Raw genomic sequence first — 21,458 nt, 5'->3', positions numbered from 1 at the left:
ACAACATTTTCAAAAGCAGAGATGACCACAATCGTGAACATTGTTGCAATATCGAAATTGAATTGTCGCCTCTAATCATATTGCTGTAGGCTAAAAGGGATAGGGTTAAAACACCTTAAAGAGGTGGTGCCATGATTTTTCCCCCTCTAAAACATGATAATCAGGTATTATGATTATACAAGGAGGAAGATTTTTTTCCCCAAAAAAGTGTACAGAAAGAGTTAAAATTATGTTTGTATGTGGCCACACCCACCAGTTCATTAAGTATGCCTGGTTGTCATGGTGGGAGGTGACCCAGATGAGGTTAACAATACACAGGGAATGCACATTAGAGTAACCTCTTTAATAAAAAAGGGATAGAGTTAAAACACTTTCAATATTATAGTTATTTTAGAATAAGTTAATCTTTTACTCTTTTACGTGTACGCGTATGCACGCATGCAGGCACGCATACACACACAGGCACACACGCACTCATGCACATACTGTACACACACGCACACACGCGCGCATGCACACACTCACACAGAACACCCAGTAACAAGCAGTGCTGGGCCTCCTAATTATACATTCCACGCTACATTACATTCCAGGATGAATCTGACCTGGATGATAACGATAATGATGCTGACCAGCACCTTGGCCAGCACACACACGTGCACACGCGCACGCACGCACACACACACACGCATGTGCACGCACACACACATACTAGCGATGGGACGATATGAACATTTCTACTGTGACCAAAGACATTTTACAATTTAAAATATTATCGCGATAATCAAAATATCCCCGACATCCATAATCCTGGGGCGGAACAGATCTACAAGCTCACAACGTGTCGCAGCGCGTTGTGAGCTAATAATGACGATTATCGTCCCATCTCTAGGGCTGTCACGATTATGACATTTTACATGACGTACGATTGTCACTCAAATAATTGCGATTAACGATTTAATTGTGTTTTTGTCGTTGACAATTACATTTCTGTTTGGCTTGTAGGATTTGAAGTTGTACATGGCAGATATGACACATAACCTAAATATACAAAGAAATTACTGACATATTTGACAACTTTACACTTAAAAAAATAACATTGATAGTGGAAATAGCCAATATATATGACACTTTTTCAATGGAAAATGATTATGCCGATTATGTCAAATAATTGCGATTAGACGATTATGTAATAATTGTCCCATCCCTAGCGTGCATGCACCCACACACGCACGCACGCACGCACGCACGCACGCACGCACGCGCGCGCACACACACACACACACACACACACACACACACACACACACACACACACACACACAGACCTGGAGGAGATCATCAGGGCGGTCACCAGGGCCTGGGCCATGCCCAGGGTGAAGGTGAACGGGTTCTTCCTCACGATGATGAAGAAGATGAGAGGCAGGCAGATGGTGGCGTGGATGGCCAGCCTGGGAGAGGGGACACAGCCAATCACAGGCTTTAATATGCATGCTGTTCTTCCAAACAACCAATCACAGGCTTTAATATACACCCTGTTCTTTAAAACAACCAATCAGTGACTTTAATATGCACGCTGTTCTTTAAAACAACCAATCACAGGCTTTATGCATGCTGTTCTTTCAAACAACCAATCAGAGACTTTAGTATGCACGGATTGCACGCTGTTCTTTCAGACAACCAATCACACACTTTAATATACACGCTGTTCTTTCAAACAACCAATCAGAGACTTTAATATGCACGCTGTTCTTTCAAACAACCAATCAGAGACTTTAATATGCACGCTGTTCTTTCAAACAACCAATCAGAGACTTTAATATGCACGCTGTTCTTTCAAACAACCAATCAGAGACTTTAATATGCACACTGTTCTTCCAAACAACCAATCAGTGACTTTAATATGCACGCTGTTCTTCCAAACAACCAATCACAGACTATAAAGGGATACGTTTCTTGATTCAGTATTTAGGTAATAGATATTCATTTTATCAGACACAACCCCTTCCTATACAAAGTCATTGTAACTTCAAACTCCATTTTATCCATGATATATAAAAAAAAGCACCCCTCCTTGGTTTTGGTGACGCATACTGTTTTGTTTTGTGTTTTTTCAACAAAAAAAAGAGGGCAGTATGAGTCACCAGAACCAAGGGTTACAGTGGGTTTGTATCCAGCTGTTTCCATGAGAATTTACTGTAGAATTATTTGTACAACACTTCCGGAGAACAGCAGACATACAAGCTCACGTTGTGTCGCAGATGCATCCGTTGTGAGCTTGTAGATCACTCTTGGCAGCCCGACTTTTTAATACAGGGGTTCCCAAACCTTTTTGGTTCAGGGCACCCCTATAAATATATATTTTTTTTAATTCGAGGCACCCCTACATAATATTCATAATTTTCACTCCCAGCACCTTATATTTTATGGCATATTTTACCTTTACCTTTAGCGTGATCTAACACATTTTAATCAAAAATTTAAAACTTTTTGTTATTAATTATTATAAGACTAGTAAGACTCCCTAAATCGGGAGATAAGTGACTTTGGAAGGCAATGGTAGCCAATCAGGAGGGAATATGGGGGAGGGAATATGGGAAATGGGACAGATCTATGTTGATGACATGACTTAAGAGAAACTGTATACCGCTTAGCGTGATTTTAGGGACAAATCTGTAGAAGCAGTGTCCAAAAATGTGTTTTTCAAAACTAATGGTGGCGCTAGATGGGACAGATGCATTTTGATGACATGACTGTAGAGATACTGTGTACCGGTGTGCGTGATTTTAGGGCAAAATCTGTAGGAGCAGTGTCCAAAAATGTGTCTTGCAAGAATCGGCGTCATGGTGGTGCTAGAAGAGGGGCATGTGAGAAATTAGGGGTGGAGGTCTTGGTTTGGCAGCCAAGGAGTGTGTGTGCAATGTTTGGCATGGATAGGGGCAACGGTGGCAGAGATATGAGTAGGGGAAAAGTGTGACGTGACGGACAGACTGACTGACTGTCGGTGGAGGTTTTGACAGTAACTGCGACCTGACGGACGCAATGATGACAACGCCTGACTGAATTTGTGTTTTATTGAGTAAATCACATTACTTGGCAGGCAACTTCTCTGGGCAAAGGATTCTGTTTCGAGTCTCGTAGCATAAAGCATTCCAAATATGATCACATTATCTCGAGGCACCCACTTTGAAAACCCCTGTTTTAAAAGGATCCCTGGCTAATACGACAAATATACCTTAATACATTATAATTGTCCTCTATAACTACAATGTAAAATTAAAAACACCTTAAATATTTTATATTATTTTATTTCTTCTATAGCTAATCTTTCACTCAATAGGGGAAATGCATGTTGCAAGTTGATGATGTCATAAATGTCATGTGTCATTTTTATGGCATGCATGTGCAAAAAACAAAACACAAACACATTTGAAATATTGATTTGATGCTCATATTAACCATAGGAAGTATTACGTTTGTTTTTATTTTCACATGCATGCCATAAATTCCATAGGGATAGATCACACATGACATTTATGACATCAACTTGCGACAGGCATTTCCCCTATTGAGTGCAAGATTAGCTATAGAAGAAATAAAATAATTAAGGTGTTTTTTAATTTTACATTGTATTTATAGAGGACTATTATAATGTATTAAGGCATATTTGTCATATTAGCCAGAGATCCTTTTGAAGGATATTATTGTTTAACCAAATAGGTTACAAACAACTCCTATAATCAGTTAAGGGTTTAACCATTCATCATGAACCTCCCTCTAGTCGCTGTGTTAAACACTACTCACTGAGCAGTGGACACACGCTTTGCAACGATTCTGCTGCACGTTGGGAAAGCATCCATTCTGCCTCTCAGTACACACGCACGCACACACACACACACACAACTGAAGCAGCGACTGTGAGTTAAGGTGAAGAGGATTTACTGGGCGAGAGTCTTTAAGCCTGTCTGTTAAGATTTAGAGAGGCTGAAGGGGCTGAGCTCAGACCCCGGCTCTCATTAAGCTGCATCTGCAGCACGAGCACTTTTAAATGTCCTTGGCTCTTATCAGTGTCCACGCAGAGCGCTCTGCTCTTTATTTCTTTATTTTTTTACAGGATCTCTGGAGCGGGGAATCATGCAGCCCCCAAATGTCAGCCGTAAATCTGTGTGTGTAGGCTGGGACGCAGTGGGACGGGGTCATTGGTGTAAAGTCACTAAGTATTTAAACATTGTGCAGTATTTCACTCCACTAATTATCAAGTGCTTTTTCCGGGGGGATACATTCTTTGGAATGTAATGGGATAGATCATCATGGGAGTGTAGTGTTAATGCAATGTTCGATAGTTCGACGTCACATTAGTCCGACGCTGGTGAATGCGCACCTGGTGAATGTTAACCTGCTGGTGAATGCTACATACTATGCCTAAACCTAACCCTAACCTCAGTAACACTATGCTTAAACCTAACCCTAACCTCAGTACCACTATGCTTAAACCTAACCCTAAAACCTAACCCTTAGTCGGAACTAATGGGATGTCGAAATATCAAGATTTCACCAAACATCACCTTTATTTAAACCCGGGAGTACAATTGAAAGATGGGGAAGGGCAGTAGAGATCGTTGGGGGCGGGACTCGAACCCGCGATGCACTCACAATTCATGGGTTTCATTTGTAGTCCTACACGGCCATGTTGAGGACCTACTTTGCATAATTATTGTGCGACTTGATATCGAGACCAGTATGTTATATCAGTATGTTATACCAAAAGTTTATAGACCAAGGTTATTCGCCTCAAAAAAAGTACCGACAGTACAAAGGCAGGGCCCTTAGCCAATGAGGAGCAGCCAAAGGGTAGATCTTTGTGCCCATACATGGTGTTCCATGCGAGCCGACACTGTTTCATAGGAACAGTATCTCTAGTTTGTATTATTATTACAAAACATAAAAGATATATATATATACAGTAATAAGAGGTTACCCGCTCAGCACCGTCACCATGTACAGACCCATCTTCCTGAAGATCTCCCAGTCGTCCACCTCGATGATCTTGGCAGCGATCAGGAACAGGATCCCCACTGGCATGTAGCTGGAAGCACAACACCTGCACTGAGCACTTTATCCACGGAACAGAACACTGTCTATTTGACATGTTCCAACATGCTGCCTATAACCGAAACTGCAAGATATCGTTCAGAATTTTAAAAGTATTAAAGGGGATATGAGTGATTTGTTATGGAGACCATGGGTCGATTCTACAAAATGACTTCTAAATCAGTAGTTTTCACACTATAAAACAATAGCACATGTACAAGCTCTATAAAACAATAGCACATGTACAAGCTCTATAAAACAATAGCACATGTACAAGCTCTATAAAACAATAGCACATGTACAAGCTCTATAAAACAATAGCACATGTACAAGCTCTATAAAACAATAGCACATGTACAAGCTCTATAAAACAATAGCACATGTACAAGCTCTATAAAACAATAGCACATGTACAAGCTCTATAAAACAATAGCACATGTACAAGCTCTATAAAACAATAGCACATGTACAAGCTCTATAAAACAATAGCACATGTACAAGCTCTATAAAACAATAGCACATGTACAAGCTCTAAATCAGTAGTTTTCACACTATAAAACAATAGCACATGTACAAGCTCGCAACTGCAAGCTTGTATCTTCTATTTTTGAACAGCCAACGCGAAACAACACGGATGCTTTCCAGGTTTTAATGGGTTAAAAATAGATGTTAAATTGCTTTATATTCCCATAGTAATCATTACTATTCATGGGTTGCATTTGTAGTCCTACACCAGCCATTTTGAGGACCAACACAGGTGTTTTGATTAACGTAGAACATTGGTTCTATGCCAATCAGACAAATTGAACACCTGCGTTGGTCCTCAATATGGCCGGTTTAGGATTACAAATGCAACCCATGAATAGAATGTTTTTGTTTTTTGTAACAGGGATCTCTCCGGCACTTTAGAAAATAAAAAATTAACAAGTGTTGAAACCAAAACAAAAGCGAGCTGACACAATTTGGAACTGTGTCGTGTTTTCCCTACTAATGAGAGCATTCTGCCATGAGCCGGCACCACTACAAGCACCTGGTGTGCGTAGTATTTCAGTGCACAATTGGAACTGAAACACATTTTAGGCTGATAAATTAACTTAGCAGGGCTCTCCTGATTATTATTATCCCAACATGGAGAACCCAGCTACAAAAAAACAAACATATCACTTGAACCCCCTTAACCACTTCTGCTATCTTTGCCAAAGATATGCCTCAATGACATTCCCAGAATAGGGATGCAAGTGTTCGTGTGGTTAATACTGAACAACATGGTACACGTACCACATGATGATCTGGACCAGCTTCATGGTGGCTTCGTTCAAGGCATCGAAGAACTCCAGCAGGATCCGCCCCCGCTCGCCCATCTTCCCGATGACCAGGCCGAAGGCCACGCAGAACACGATGAGGCCCAGCACGTTGATGCCGTCCGAATACGAGCCCACGATCTTATAGTCCTTGGTGATGTTCTAGAGGAGAGGAGAGAAAGATCTTATAGTCCTTGGTGATGTTCTAGAAGAGAGGAGAGAAAGATCTTATAGTCCTTGGTGATGTTCTAGAGGAGAGGAGAGAAAGATCTTATAGTCCTTGGTGATGTTCTAGAAGAGAGGAGAGAAAAGATCTTATAGTCCTTGGTGATGTTCTAGAAGAGAGGAGAGAAAGATCTTATAGTCCTTGGTGTTGTTCTAGAAGAGAGGAGAGAAAGATCTTATAGTCCTTGGTGATGTTCTAGAGGAGAGGAGAGAAAGATCTTATAGTCCTTGGTGATGTTCTAGAGGAGAGGAGAGAAAAGATCTTATAGTCCTTGGTGATGTTCTAGAGGAGAGGAGAGAAAGATCTTATAGTCCTTGGTGATGTTCTAGAGGAGAGGAGAGAAAGATCTTATAGTCCTTGGTGATGTTCTAGAGGAGAGGAGAGAAAAGATCTTATAGTCCTTGGTGATGTTCTAGAGGAGAGGAGAGAAAGATCTTATAGTCCTTGGTGATGTTCTAGAAGAGAGGAGAGAAAGATCTTATAGTCCTTGGTGATGTTCTAGAGGAGAGGAGAGAAAGATCTTATAGTCCTTGGTGTTGTTCTAGAAGAGAGGAGAGAAAGATCTTATAGTCCTTGGTGATGTTCTAGAGGAGAGGAGAGAAAGATCTTATAGTCCTTGGTGATGTTCTAGAGGAGAGGAGAGAAAAGATCTTATAGTCCTTGGTGATGTTCTAGAGGAGAGGAGAGAAAGATCTTATAGTCCTTGGTGATGTTCTAGAGGAGAGGAGAGAAAGATCTTATAGTCCTTGGTGATGTTCTGAGAGAAGAGAAGAGAAAAGATCTTATAGTCCTTGGTGATGTTCTAGAGGAGAGGAGAGAAAAGATCTTATAGTCCTTGGTGATGTTCTGAGAGAAGAGAAGAGAAAAGATCTTATAGGCCTTTAGTGATGTTCTGAGGAGAGGAGAGAAAGATCTTATAGTCCTTGGTGATGTTCTAGAGGAGAGGAGAGAAAGATCTTATAGTCCTTGGTGATGTTCTAGAGGAGAGGAGAGAAAGATCTTATAGTCCTTGGTGATGTTCTAGAAGAGAGGAGAGAAAAGATCTTATAGTCCTTGGTGATGTTCTAGAGGAGAGGAGAGAAAGATCTTATAGTCCTTGGTGTTGTTCTAGAGGAGAGGAGAGAAAGATCTTATAGTCCTTGGTGATGTTCTAGAAGAGAGGAGAGAAAGATCTTATAGTCCTTGGTGTTGTTCTAGAGGAGAGGAGAGAAAGATCTTATAGTCCTTGGTGATGTTCTAGAAGAGAGGAGAGAAAGATCTTATAGTCCTTGGTGTTGTTCTAGAAGAGAGGAGAGAAAGATCTTATAGTCCTTGGTGTTGTTCTAGAGGAGAGGAGAGAAAGATCTTATAGTCCTTGGTGATGTTCTAGAAGAGAGGAGAGAAAGATCTTATAGTCCTTGGTGTTGTTCTAGAAGAGAGGAGAGAAAGATCTTATAGTCCTTGGTGATGTTCTAGAGGAGAGGAGAGAAAGATCTTATAGTCCTTGGTGTTGTTCTAGAAGAGAGGAGAGAAAGATCTTATAGTCCTTGGTGATGTTCTAGAGGAGAGGAGAGAAAGATCTTATAGTCCTTGGTGATGTTCTAGAAGAGAGGAGAGAAAAGATCTTATAGTCCTTGGTGATGTTCTAGAGGAGAGGAGAGAAAGATCTTATAGTCCTTGGTGATGTTCTAGAGGAGAGGAGAGAAACAGATCTTATAGTCTTTAGTAATGTTCTGAGGAGAGGAGAGGAGAGGAAAGATCTTATAGTCCTTGGTGTTGTTCTAGAGGAGAGGACCATCTTATATATGGCATCTTATAGCCCTTGGTGATGTTCTGAGAGGAGAGGAAAGATCTTATAGTCCTTGGTGATGTTCTGAGAGGAGAGGAAAGATCTTATAGTCCTTGGTGATGTTCTGAGAGGAGAGGAAAGATCTTATAGTCCTTGGTGTTGTTCTAGAGGAGAGGAGAGAAAGATCTTATAGTCCTTGGTGATGTTCTAGAGGAGAGGAGAGGAGAGGAAAGAAAGATCTTATAGTCCTTGGTGTTGTTCTAGAGGAGAGGAGAGAAAAGATCTTATAGTCCTTGGTGTTGTTCTAGAGGAGAGGAGAGGAAAGATCTTATAGTCCTTGGTGATGTTCTAGAGGAGAGGAGAGGAGAGGAGAGGAAAGAAAGATCTTATAGTCCTTGGTGTTGTTCTAGAGGAGAGAAAGATCTTATAGTCCTTGGTGATGTTCTAGAGGAGAGGAGAGGAGAGAAAGATCTTATAGTCCTTGGTGATGTTCTGAGAGGAGAGAAAAGATCTTATAGTCCTTGGTGATGTTCTAGAGGAGAGGAGAGAAAGATCTTATAGTCCTTGGTGTTGTTCTAGAGGAGAGGAGAGAAAGATCTTATAGTCCTTGGTGATGTTCTAGAAGAGAGGAGAGAAAGATCTTATAGTCCTTGGTGTTGTTCTAGAGGAGAGGAGAGAAAGATCTTATAGTCCTTGGTGATGTTCTAGAAGAGAGGAGAGAAAGATCTTATAGTCCTTGGTGTTGTTCTAGAAGAGAGGAGAGAAAGATCTTATAGTCCTTGGTGTTGTTCTAGAGGAGAGGAGAGAAAGATCTTATAGTCCTTGGTGATGTTCTAGAAGAGAGGAGAGAAAGATCTTATAGTCCTTGGTGTTGTTCTAGAAGAGAGGAGAGAAAGATCTTATAGTCCTTGGTGATGTTCTAGAGGAGAGGAGAGAAAGATCTTATAGTCCTTGGTGTTGTTCTAGAAGAGAGGAGAGAAAGATCTTATAGTCCTTGGTGATGTTCTAGAGGAGAGGAGAGAAAGATCTTATAGTCCTTGGTGATGTTCTAGAAGAGAGGAGAGAAAAGATCTTATAGTCCTTGGTGATGTTCTAGAGGAGAGGAGAGAAAGATCTTATAGTCCTTGGTGATGTTCTAGAGGAGAGGAGAGAAACAGATCTTATAGTCTTTAGTAATGTTCTGAGGAGAGGAGAGGAGAGGAAAGATCTTATAGTCCTTGGTGTTGTTCTAGAGGAGAGGACCATCTTATATATGGCATCTTATAGCCCTTGGTGATGTTCTGAGAGGAGAGGAAAGATCTTATAGTCCTTGGTGATGTTCTGAGAGGAGAGGAAAGATCTTATAGTCCTTGGTGATGTTCTGAGAGGAGAGGAAAGATCTTATAGTCCTTGGTGTTGTTCTAGAGGAGAGGAGAGAAAGATCTTATAGTCCTTGGTGATGTTCTAGAGGAGAGGAGAGGAGAGGAAAGAAAGATCTTATAGTCCTTGGTGTTGTTCTAGAGGAGAGGAGAGAAAAGATCTTATAGTCCTTGGTGTTGTTCTAGAGGAGAGGAGAGGAAAGATCTTATAGTCCTTGGTGATGTTCTAGAGGAGAGGAGAGGAGAGGAGAGGAAAGAAAGATCTTATAGTCCTTGGTGTTGTTCTAGAGGAGAGAAAGATCTTATAGTCCTTGGTGATGTTCTAGAGGAGAGGAGAGGAGAGAAAGATCTTATAGTCCTTGGTGATGTTCTGAGAGGAGAGAAAAGATCTTATAGTCCTTGGTGATGTTCTAGAGGAGAGGAGAGAAAGATCTTATAGTCCTTGGTGATGTTCTAGAGGAGAGGAGAGGAGAGAAAGATCTTATAGTCCTTGGTGATGTTCTGAGAGGAGAGAAAAGATCTTATAGTCCTTGGTGATGTTCTAGAGGAGAGGAGAGGAGAGAAAGATCTTATAGTCCTTGGTGATGTTCTGAGAGGAGAGAAAAGATCTTATAGTCCTTGGTGATGTTCTGAGAGGAGAGAAAAGATCTTATAGTCCTTGGTGAAGTTCTAGAGGAGAGGAGAGAAAGATCTTATAGTCCTTGGTGATGTTCTAGAGGAGAGGAGAGAAAGATCTTATAGTCCTTGGGGATGTTCTAGAGGAGAGGAGAGAAAAGATCTTATAGTCCTTGGTGTTGTTCTAGAGGAGAGGAGAGGAAAGATCTTATAGTCCTTGGTGATGTTCTAGAGGAGAGAAAGATCTTATAGTCCTTGGTGATGTTCTAGAGGAGAGGAGAGAAAGATCTTATAGTCCTTGGTGATGTTCTAGAGGAGAGGAGAGGAGAGAAAGATCTTATAGTCCTTGGTGATGTTCTAGAGGAGAGAAAGATCTTATAGTCCTTGGTGATGTTCTAGAGGAGAGGAGAGAAAAGATCTTATAGTCCTTGGTGGTGTTCTAGAGGAGAGGAGAGGAAAGATCAATGGGCAAGCTACTTTGAAAAGAGAAATGTAGTAGGCTACACTACAAGCTACATGGCAAAGGTAGCTAGCTATTAGTTGCCCAGCGGCAGCAGGTTATTTACAAAGTTACAGAGAAGTATGAAAAAGATAAAAAGAAAAAACAAGAACAGAGTACAGTAAGTACAGTAAGAGCTAGGTACAACAGGAAAGGGAACGAATAATATATATACATAAAGTGTCCTAAGGCACGACTATCAATATAATACAGTGCCCAAATCAAAGTGACCATAACAGTCAATGCTAGTTAGTGCAACAAGTATCTCTACATCATGTCAAACACAAGCATAAATACTAAAAACAACTACTAACACAACCTAATAAGCTATTAAGTAAACTCCTAAAATGACAGATACAGATACTAGGATATTCAGCTTAAAATCTTGTCGCAAGAGATTCCAGGAATCAGGTGCACTAATGCTGATAGTCCCTGCCCTGGTGATGTTCTTCCCTTCCCAGAGAAGGGACAAGGAAGCCATTCATTCTGGTTCAGCGAGCACCCGGCAGGCTCCAGGAAGCTACAGTTTTTACTACTTTTTCATCTCGCGCTAAAAGAGCCACTGATGAGCTTTCGTATGGGATCACAGCACACTGACCTGTGCCTATATTCAGTATATACGTTTGTGCTTATTGTGTTACTGTAGGACTGAGGTCTGCCTTACAGCAGATATTGCGGGCCAGGTGGTAAATGGTGCATTTATATAGCGCCTTTAAAGGTGCTTTACAATGATTGTGCATTACATTCACAGAGAAGATTGTGTGCACATCTTATGTGCCTGTATTTAGGCCAGGTGATGGACATCAAGGCATCAAAGTGAGAATCAAGTAGGAGAGAAAACATCTGCACACCGTTTTTAAGCTCCAAAAACATACTTTTTTAAATTGTATAAATGCAACGTTTCGACCGTTAGTTCTTCAACAGATGAGTATGCTTTTGGAGCTTAAAAACTTGCATTACACTCACCCATTCACACACACACACACACAAACACACACGCACACGCACACACACACACACACACACACACACACACACACACACACACACACACACACACACACACACACACACACACAATGATTTAGGCCTTTCCAGATTAGAATCATGAGTTGTTATTAATGTGTCCAAATACAATTATAGTTGTTGTTGTGTGAGGACTGGAGGTATACAACCAAAGGAGGACAGTGATTCTCAATATTTTTCATTTCAAAGACCCCAAGTTTGATTTACATTAGGCCAGGGAGCCCCATTTGAAACCATCTTTTATCCCTGGAACTGTTATCTACACTGTAAAATCCTCAGTGATAATTTAACTCTGACAGTGGGTCCATTTGGTTCCATTTGTACACTGTCAGAGTTACAGGCCCGTAAGTAAGACTGCTGATGGTCCCCGAATCTGACGTTACTTATAAATAATGTGGTTTCGGCAATTAGATGTTTAATGCATTTCTGCTGCATTTACAACTGGATTTAATTGCATTTTAACCCTAACCCAATTAAAACCAATTACCCAGGATAGCGTGTTAATGCTATAGGTGTAAACGGGACCATTGTTGTCGTGTTTTAGCCGAGACCAGAGTGCTGAAGCAGACGTATTCTCCTAGGCCCAGGCGAGGTGATGTAATAATTGTTCCCACAGCTGCAAGGCAGAGATAGGGGAGGAAACATGCCAAGTCTGGCTGCCACCACGTTGCTCCCTATCTCTAGATGTATTATCAACACGTTCTCGCTCCCTTCTCTTCACATACAGAGGCCTGGTCGGGACCCCTTGGCCTCACCTTTTAACAATCAAATAGCTGGAACGCGCCCGAGTCGCGTTAGATTTGAACCACTTTAACCATTATTGAATGCTTTAACTATTGAAAAATAGCAGATATACAAGCTCACAGCATGGCACCGAGTGCCGCGCTGCGAGCTTGTAGATCTGCTATTTTTTTTTTTAAATTGAAAAAGTCTTTGAATATCTTTGACCCGATCTTTGACCCGACTTCTAAATCCTTCCTCTAAATCAGTGGTTCTCAAACTTTTTCATGTCAAGGACCCCCAGAATTACAGGTATTTGGCCGCGGACCCCAATCTCAAAATATGTTGTTCCAGGGACCCCCCCAGAAGCAGAGATTTGAGTTACAAAAGTTTGCTTTGAAAAATATATATTGAAAAATATGCACACATTTTCAAGATTTTTCAAAAATAGCAGATCTACAAGCTTGCAGCACGGCACTCGGTGCCGCGCTGTGAGCTTGTATATCTGCTATTTTTCAATAGTTAAAGCAGTCAATAATTCTAGGCCTAAATGGGTTAACACACTGAGAACCTATTTTTTTTGAGCGGAGCTCCTGGAAGGAGCAAAGCTCCAACATGTGGCTTTGCCCGGGGCGCAAATCGTGGCCTACATCTGGCCTACATCTGGCCTACACCTTGGCACAAAGCGCTCAAAGTTTGTTATATGCCCAGGGTCACATTGGCCAAGCTTCGCGGAACTCTTGTATCTCATGTATATATAGCGCCGCTCACTTTTTTAAACTAATTTAATGCCTCAGACATGAAAGGGTTAATTGTCCAGCGTGCCGGGCCGCCTGCTCCGTCCGCGGCCAGTCTCTTATTTTGAAGGCCGGAAGTAGATCGAGCTAACTAAAGGAATTCCTACTTGACGGAGATTCACCCGGAAGTATAGTTCTGGTCCAAATGTAAACAGTGGTGGAAGATGGATGCCTTTATGCTTGTGCTATTTTAGCGAGAATCCAATGCCATCCTCGGCATCAAAAGTGTTTTTTGGAGCAAATGGACTAAAGATGATGATTTTTTGGAGTAAAGATGAGAAAGACCGATGTTATGGGATCATTATTGTGTGCACGTGGATGCGCGATGATGATGAATCGGCGACTCCACCAGTGCCAGGGCTTTTCACCGGACGGTAGGTAGCCATTGCCAGCTTTACTGTATATACAGTATATTGCCCGCGACATCGCGGGATCGGCACTCTAGATCAGGGGTTTTCAAAGTGGGTGACGGGGCACCCTGGGGTGCCGCGACGGCAGTCCAGGGGTGCCGTGAGATCATTTGATAATATTTGGAATTTATTTGCACACTTATTTTCAGTCAGTTCTAACCAAAATGGCTATCATCTCAACGTTTTCCTCACAACATAATCACTAAAATATCGTCACTGTCGGGCAGAAGCCTCGTATCTCCAAGTTTCAAATGTGTACGGCTTTTGGTAAAGCAAAGCCCTGATTCATCATACAAGGCCGTGGCACAAAACTAGTGAAAACAGCCGATCTACAATTGGATTGATTTGTGCTTGTAGATCTGCTGTTTTTACTAGTTTAGTACAATTTATAGATGACAACGATATGCTATAAATATAAGATGCTGGGAGTGAAAATTATAATGTAGGGGTGCCTCGGATTAAAAAACATATTTATGGGGTGCCCTGAGACAAAAAAGTTTGGGAACCCCTGCTCTAGATACCTTTTAATATTTCGCGAGTATTCGCGGGATCGGCATTAGATGAGTGCAGGGTACTCTGATAGGTAACCGGATGGCTCGCCCCAAAACACACAAAAGTTAAACAACATTGACCATGAAGGCAGGCACTTGCTCGGGCTCGGGCATGAGCACGCGTCTGACAGGGATCAGACGTGTGCTTTCTGCTGACTCGCCTCTGTCCAGAGTTGCATATCGATCAGGGTGTTGGAGTGAGTTGGAAGTGAGAATGCCTTGCTCATAGGCATATGGGGCGGGGATTGAAACACCTACCTCCATGGCTGCCATGAGGGTGGTGGTGAGAGGAGGGATGGTGGTGGTGGTGTTGTTCACGGTGACCCTGGCTGGCTCCAGCTCTTTGCGCTTGGTCTTGTACTGGAGAGGAATAATAATGGACACATTTTAGTTTAGATTCGCATCGTCGCTGTCGGGCAGAAACCTCTAATCTCCATAAGCTATATGTTTAAATATACATGTTAAATGAATGCCCACTAGTCCTAAGTTCAAAGATATGTGTTCTGAAACTATGTGCAGAGTGTGGGTTATGGAAAGTAACTTAAAAACTGGTGTTTGCATGAGACAGACAGTATTGATAAATATGTAGAAGGCCTCCTTTTTGGAGGTAAAGCTGTGTGTTTAGTTTGCGAGGAGCACATCTTGCAGGGAGCACTGTATGCCTTTTGGCCCGGCCCTCCACAATATTTTCTGTTGTTCATGTGGCCCCATGGGAAAGAATTATTGCCCACCCCTGCACTACAGGGTCACACAACCACATCAAAAGTAGCAGATCTACATGAAAAAGGACTCGCTTTGGGCAGCTTTTCGGATTTGATTTCTGAAAACCAACAGTTTTGGACATACTGCAGGGTATGAGGCAACAGTCTTTCACATTCATATCGTCAGATACTGTAGGCTTTGTGTGGCGTGACTGGTGTGTCCTCGCCCCATACATTATGCTAGGTTTATACAGTAGGTAACTTGGTGTCACCAGACTTTCCACCTCAGAGGAAAGCCTGGTATAAGAGCCATTAGCCCAATTCACGGCCCGCCCACTAAGCATCCCACGGGTGCTGAAGTCACATTTTGAAGGGGTAAATCCTACCATAGCCTATGGAGTTGGCACAGAAATCGCAAATTTAATGCAATTTCCGAATAGTAAAGTATAAAATACGGCTAGCATGATCAAGAACACAAGATACTAAACGGCACAAAGCACTATAATTTACTTTACTGTTAGAAATAATGATTTGTTGGCTTTAAGTCCAGTATAGTTTCCCCTTCGAATTGAAGTCAGCACCCGGGGAAAACTGAGAAACGGAAGTAGGTGGGCGGGCCGTGAATAAGGCTAATTCTGACTTACTGTTGTAGGCTATGTTAATTGATGATGTCACTCGCAGGCAGGGCTATGGTTAAGGCCAAGTTGCCTGGGTATTTAATCAGGTCTGCAACAAGCCACAGGTGTTGCTGATGGCAGAAGCAAACTGTTTTCAACTGTGTCTCATATGAGCTGGTCTGTGTTCTTGCCGTACTGCTGTGTTAAGTTTGCTTATTTATTTATTTGTATACTGAATTATAGGAGTATGAAGTCACAGATAATAAATATCATTTATTTAACTCAACAACACCATTCCAACAACATCAACACTGGCCATCGGCATCCGTGCTCCAAGTATTGGACTTGGGCCGCACTACACGGGTTGGTTCCGGTTGGCATAGCATAAATCAATGTAATAGGGCAGGGTTCCCACAAATCTTTGTGTGATAGGATAATTCTTTTAGATTAATAACGTGAACCCTCGCGTCCTTATTCCGGGGAGAACTTTGGCCTAAAATAGCAGATCTGCAAGCTCTCAACGTCTCGCAGTGAGCTTGTAGATCGGCTATTTTTGCAAAGGCTGAGCGTGGAGGTAAAAAAGTACCAAATACCGAGTGATAGGTCAAGTATACAAAGTATCGACAATTTAAATGTCTGAAAAAAAAAAACATTAACACGAATCCAACATCTACTGATGACAGTGCTGTCAAACAAGTCTATGAATCTACCTATGAAATCGCTGATCTGCATCACACATTTATACAACATGTAGAGGGGGTCCCTGCTTCATCCCTCTCTCAGCTAAGGGGTCCTTGGCCTGAAAATGTTGAAGACCCCTGTAACAGAGGAATCATTTTGCATGCTGATGCCTATAGGCCTACTACAACAAACTACGTCATGACACAAAGTTATCACTGCTCCTCCTATATACTGTAGTAGGAGAATGCATGTGCGCAAAAACGCTAGCCTAGTTCCAGACCCTGAATCGCTAGCCACACCCTTTTAAAAATTTGTTTTGGCGATCCAGGGGTCTAAAGTGCTCTCATAGAAGAGGCTTTCCTCGTTCAAAAATCCGTATGGCGAATCAGCGTCTTGTGATCAGCGTGAGTGGGGATTTCCCAGAACTCATGTGCATTTCCAAGTCAACAAGCGCCGCTCCCGGACTGTACCGCACATCGCGTCGCCCGTCGCAGTAATATGCGATCGTATCGATCTCGCTATGAAACACCAGTAGCAGGCATGTTATGTTGTGTTTGATTCCTAGTTCGTAGTGCTCCTATTCTGCCTGTTTCTTTGGTTAGCAAGTAGCACTAGCAAGCAACATGCTAGCCGCTAGCCAGCCACATAACAACACTACTTCATCTGCTTTGCTACTGTTGTGTTGGTCAGACGGTGAACCAATCGCAGAAGACTGCCTCTTTGGCAACGCCCATCCCAGAAATTGCCTTGGACGAGACCAAGTTAAGACTGAATAATGGAGTGAAACTAAATGTCAATTCAGGCTGAGGGTCAGGCTACAAAAACGCCACACTTACCTGTTGAAAACAAGCCTGCACCAGGTTCTCAGGGAACATGTTTCTGTGGACAGGAGGAGAAGAACAGTTGGAAGGTGATGATGTAATGAATGGGAACATACAGTAGGATGAGAGTGGATCAAATTGGCTTGGAACATTTCTGTTTAACATCTGTCATACCCTAATAGCCTCCGGGCACACAGGACGGGAGGGCAGGCTGTACGCGCAGCGTAATAAAAACGCTCCCGCCGCGTAAACGTTTTTCACGGGACGATTGCGCTACTGAACGATGAATGTGAACAAATCATTTGAACGCTGATTGGCTGTCAGGATGCGATCATGCGATGGGTGGAGTCGAGGGGAAGCGAAGCAAAGTTTTCCGACCGTTAGTAAAATTTTGCTTTAATGGAGTATTTCCAGTTTTCAGTACTTTTACTTCTACTCCACTACAAATATTATACTTTTATTCCACTATAATGGAATTTGAAAACATTAGTTACTAGTTACTTTGATTATTATTACAAAACCCACTGAATTTTTTGCCATTTGAAAATAGCCAATCTGCAAGCTCACAATGCTTGTAGATCTGCTATTTTCACTATTTTCTTTTACTAGTTTTGTGCGACAGTCTTGAATCTTTACTTTACTTAAAAAATAATAATAATAACAAAAAAAGAAGAAAAGCCTGTTTTGAGAACCCGTGGGATACTTTTAACCTTCGCCTTCTCAAAACCAGAGAAAGACACAACGGTCAGAAATGGGACTTTGTGAGGATAGAAGGTGCTAGTGGGACCCCAAAAAAGGTTTTAAAATAGGAAAAGTGAAATTTCATGGTGTATCACCTTTAAGATAATAATACAAGACTGTGCATATATATATATATAAGTATATAGCCTACTGTACAGTGAGGTTTTTAAGGGAGTAGTTAGTTAGTGACCCTGTTTGCAACACTGAAGCATGACTTATACATCATGCACCATTGTCTCTTCCCAGTGTCATCGTGAGCCACAAATAGCCCATCTACAAGCTTCTGCTATTTATAATACAATAGCCTATCTACAACCTCTGCTATTTATAGCAGCTTGATGACACTGGCCCTCGCAACAAAGTATGAATCCGGCCTGATTTGTTTTCACCCAAGGCCCCCAGGTTCCCTCTAACATTGTAGTCAATATTACAATTATTTTGGAGGTTGGCAAAAAATTAGGACAGATATAATAGTAGTGCAAGCTGTCACTGTCTCACATGGCCACCAGGATACAACGTGTTAAAGTGAATATCTCCCAGGTGTGTCATACTCCTTTGAAGGAAATAAAATGTAGTTTTGGTCATATTTTAGTCATCTGAAATGCTTTAGTGTTAGTCTAGTTTTACTTGACTAAATATCATTCGATTTTAGTCAACAAAATTTACAGTTCATTTAGTCGACTAAAATGTATTTAGGCTGTGATGGCGTTGAAATGCCTGATCTAGACTCGGCTGTGTGCCCAAAAACAGCAGATCTACAAGCTCATCTAGAGCTTGTCTAGAGCTTTAAAGCTTGTACACAACCATGCAAAAATTACTTGTCTTTTTAGTTCTACTGGATCTCTTCTCCACTATAGTCCCTCCCTTAAAGGAGCTATAGTCAACCTTTTCTTGAAAAACGGATGCTAAAATAAAAATAATGTTTCGAAAATATGTTATAAAAAAATAAGCTTCATATATGTGTTTCAATTAAAAAATGACCACAAAAAGCGGAAAAATAATGATAAAATAATCATTTTGGTCCTTTGTTTACATTTACAGGGCCCGTAAATGTAAACAGAGGGCCAAAATGATTATTTTATCATTATTTTTCCGCTTTTTGTGGTCATTTTTTAATTGAAACACATATATGAAGCTTATTTTTTTATAAAATATTTTCGAAACATTATTTTTATTTTAGCATCCGTTTTTCAAGAAAAAGTTGACTATAGCTCCTTTAACATTTTAGTCTAGTTTTTATTTGTTGACAAAATGTATATACTTAGTATTAATTTTAGTCATCATATTTAGTCAGAGTGGTTGCTGTACAATACATTGTATTCGGTCCGAGATTCTTTTTCCCAGCAAAGTGAAAGTGTGTTTGGTAAACTTTCTGAGTGATGCTATCCTGGTTGGGTGGCTGCACAGCAGAAAAGTGAAGCTTTTTTCACAATACATAATATAAACGGATAAAGACGTAATTCATTTGCAAGTGTGACTCGCGGCACAACAACCACGCTTGAAAAAAGTGTAGTCGACGAACATTTTCCGTCACAGTTTTAGCGGAGGAAGTCAACACTGGTCGTGCCTCACACGCGCGGCCACCAGGATACATGCAGCTGGTCGTGCCTCACACGGGCGGCCACCAGGGTACATGCAGCTGGTCGTGCCTCACACGCGCGGCCACCAGGATACATGCAGCTGGTCGTGCCTCACACGCGCGGCCACCAGGGTACATGCAGCTGGTCGTGCCTCACACGCGCGGCCACCAGGATACATGCAGCTGGTCGTGCCTCACACGCGCGGCCACCAGGATACATGCAGCTGGTCGTGCCTCACACGGGCGGCCACCAGGGTACATGCAGCTGGTCGTGCCTCACACGCGCGGCCACCAGGATACATGCAGCTGGTCGTGCCTCACACGGGCGGCCACCAGGGTACATGCAGCTGGTCGTGCCTCACACGGGCGGCCACCAGGATACATGCAGCTGGTCGTGCCTCACACGCGCGGCCACCAGGGTACATGCAGCTGGTCGTGCCTCACACGCGCGGCCACCAGGATACATGCAGCTGGTCGTGCCTCACACGCGCGGCCACCAGGGTACATGCAGCTGGTCGTGCCTCACACGGGCGGCCACCAGGATACATGCAGCTGGTCGTGCCTCACACGCGCGGCCACCAGGATACATGCAGCTGGTCGTGCCTCACACGGGCGGCCACCAGGGTACATGCAGCTGGTCGTGCCTCACACGGGCGGCCACCAGGGTACATGCAGCTGGTCGTGCCTCACACGCGCGGCCACCAGGATACATGCAGCTGGTCGTGCCTCACACACGCGGCCACCAGGATACATGCAGCTTGTCGTGCCTCACACGCGCGGCCACCAGGATACATGCAGCTTGTCGTGCCTCACACGCGCGGCCACCAGGATACATGCAGCTGGTCGTGCCTCACACGCGCGGCCACCAGGGTACATGCAGCTGTGTCCGCTCACCTGATGAGGTCCAGCAAGGTGTCCACCGTGGTCACGTTGGGCGTGGTCCCCTTCCGCTCGATGTGATCCGCCGTCTGGGTCACTCCAGGCTTGATGGTCATCACCAGGATGATGCCTGTTGGACAGGAGAAGATCAATGTTTAGATGTTCTCCTGATGGTCATCACCAGGATGATGCCTGATGGACAGTAAAGATCAATGTTTAAATGTTCTCCTGCTTGATGTTCATCACCAGGATGATGCCTGTTATGGCAAACGACGCAAACAGTATCCAGTTGGAAAAATCCAAGTGAATCAACCTTCGCTTCCCCCTGCCTCCACCCATCGCTTCCTGACAGCCAATCAGTGTCGATGTCGTCCGGAGACACAAACTTATTTTTTTTGTTTTTTCAGGTGTTACGCCTTGATTCTTTTTCTTTATTTCCAAAGCTGACCAGCACGACCAAAGTGAAGCGATTGAAGCGACTAGAAACCAATATATCTCTTCATATTCCACTGCTTGATGGTCATCACCACCAAGATGACATCTGTTATAGAAGACAGATGTTTATATGTTCTCCTGCTCAGTACATGCAGCTGCATCACGGGACAAGACACTCAGAGAAAAGGCATGGCCCGTGGTAACGGTGCACAGAAGGATGGAACAGAATGACAGCGTTATTTTCTGGTGCAAAATACCAAAAATAGTGATTTGTTAGTAGTGCGTGTCATTGGAGTGACACCTGGAAATGGCAGCGTTTTATTTTAGCATGTCCATGAAAGTCACCCGACCAGGGGTCGTCACCACGCTGGCTTGTGGTGGAAATTTTTTTTGTCAAAATTCTATTTTTGCCACCGACACTCAAAATGAGCAGACAGTAGTATTACCAGACAGAAACACATAGAGATAGCCCTGAATGACCATAGCAGGTCTGTAACTCTGAGAGTGTGCATATGGAACCAAATGGACCATTTGTACACTCTCAGAGTTATGGGGGTCCTCAAAAAATGTGGCTCGCAACTCACTTTCAGTAGCTCCAATATTTATTTGACAACAAGGCAGCGCGTGAATAAACGTTTCCGA

At 42.7% G+C, this 21,458-nt stretch overlaps 1 protein-coding gene across 1 annotated transcript in view; it reads right to left on the bottom strand.

Moving 5' to 3' along the window:
* Positions 1-21,458, bottom strand: part of slc1a1 (solute carrier family 1 member 1) — a gene marked incomplete at both ends in the record, with an annotated part of 50,160 nt that overhangs the window by 4,140 nt on the left and 24,562 nt on the right. Inside the window, 6 exons of the mRNA XM_080741354.1 lie at positions 1,329-1,451; positions 4,979-5,086; positions 6,370-6,554; positions 14,621-14,722; positions 17,198-17,240; positions 20,397-20,511. Coding sequence (XP_080597480.1) covers positions 1,329-1,451; positions 4,979-5,086; positions 6,370-6,554; positions 14,621-14,722; positions 17,198-17,240; positions 20,397-20,511 — 676 coding nt within the window. The remainder of the gene's footprint in view (positions 1-1,328; positions 1,452-4,978; positions 5,087-6,369; positions 6,555-14,620; positions 14,723-17,197; positions 17,241-20,396; positions 20,512-21,458) is intronic.

The sequence above is a fragment of the Nannobrachium achirus genome, assembly GCF_963921795.1.
Source record: "Nannobrachium achirus genome assembly, chromosome: 14".
Lineage (NCBI taxonomy): Eukaryota > Metazoa > Chordata > Actinopteri > Myctophiformes > Myctophidae > Nannobrachium > Nannobrachium achirus.
Note: the sequence above shows the minus strand (reverse complement) of the source record. Positions and strands in the feature narration are given on the sequence as shown.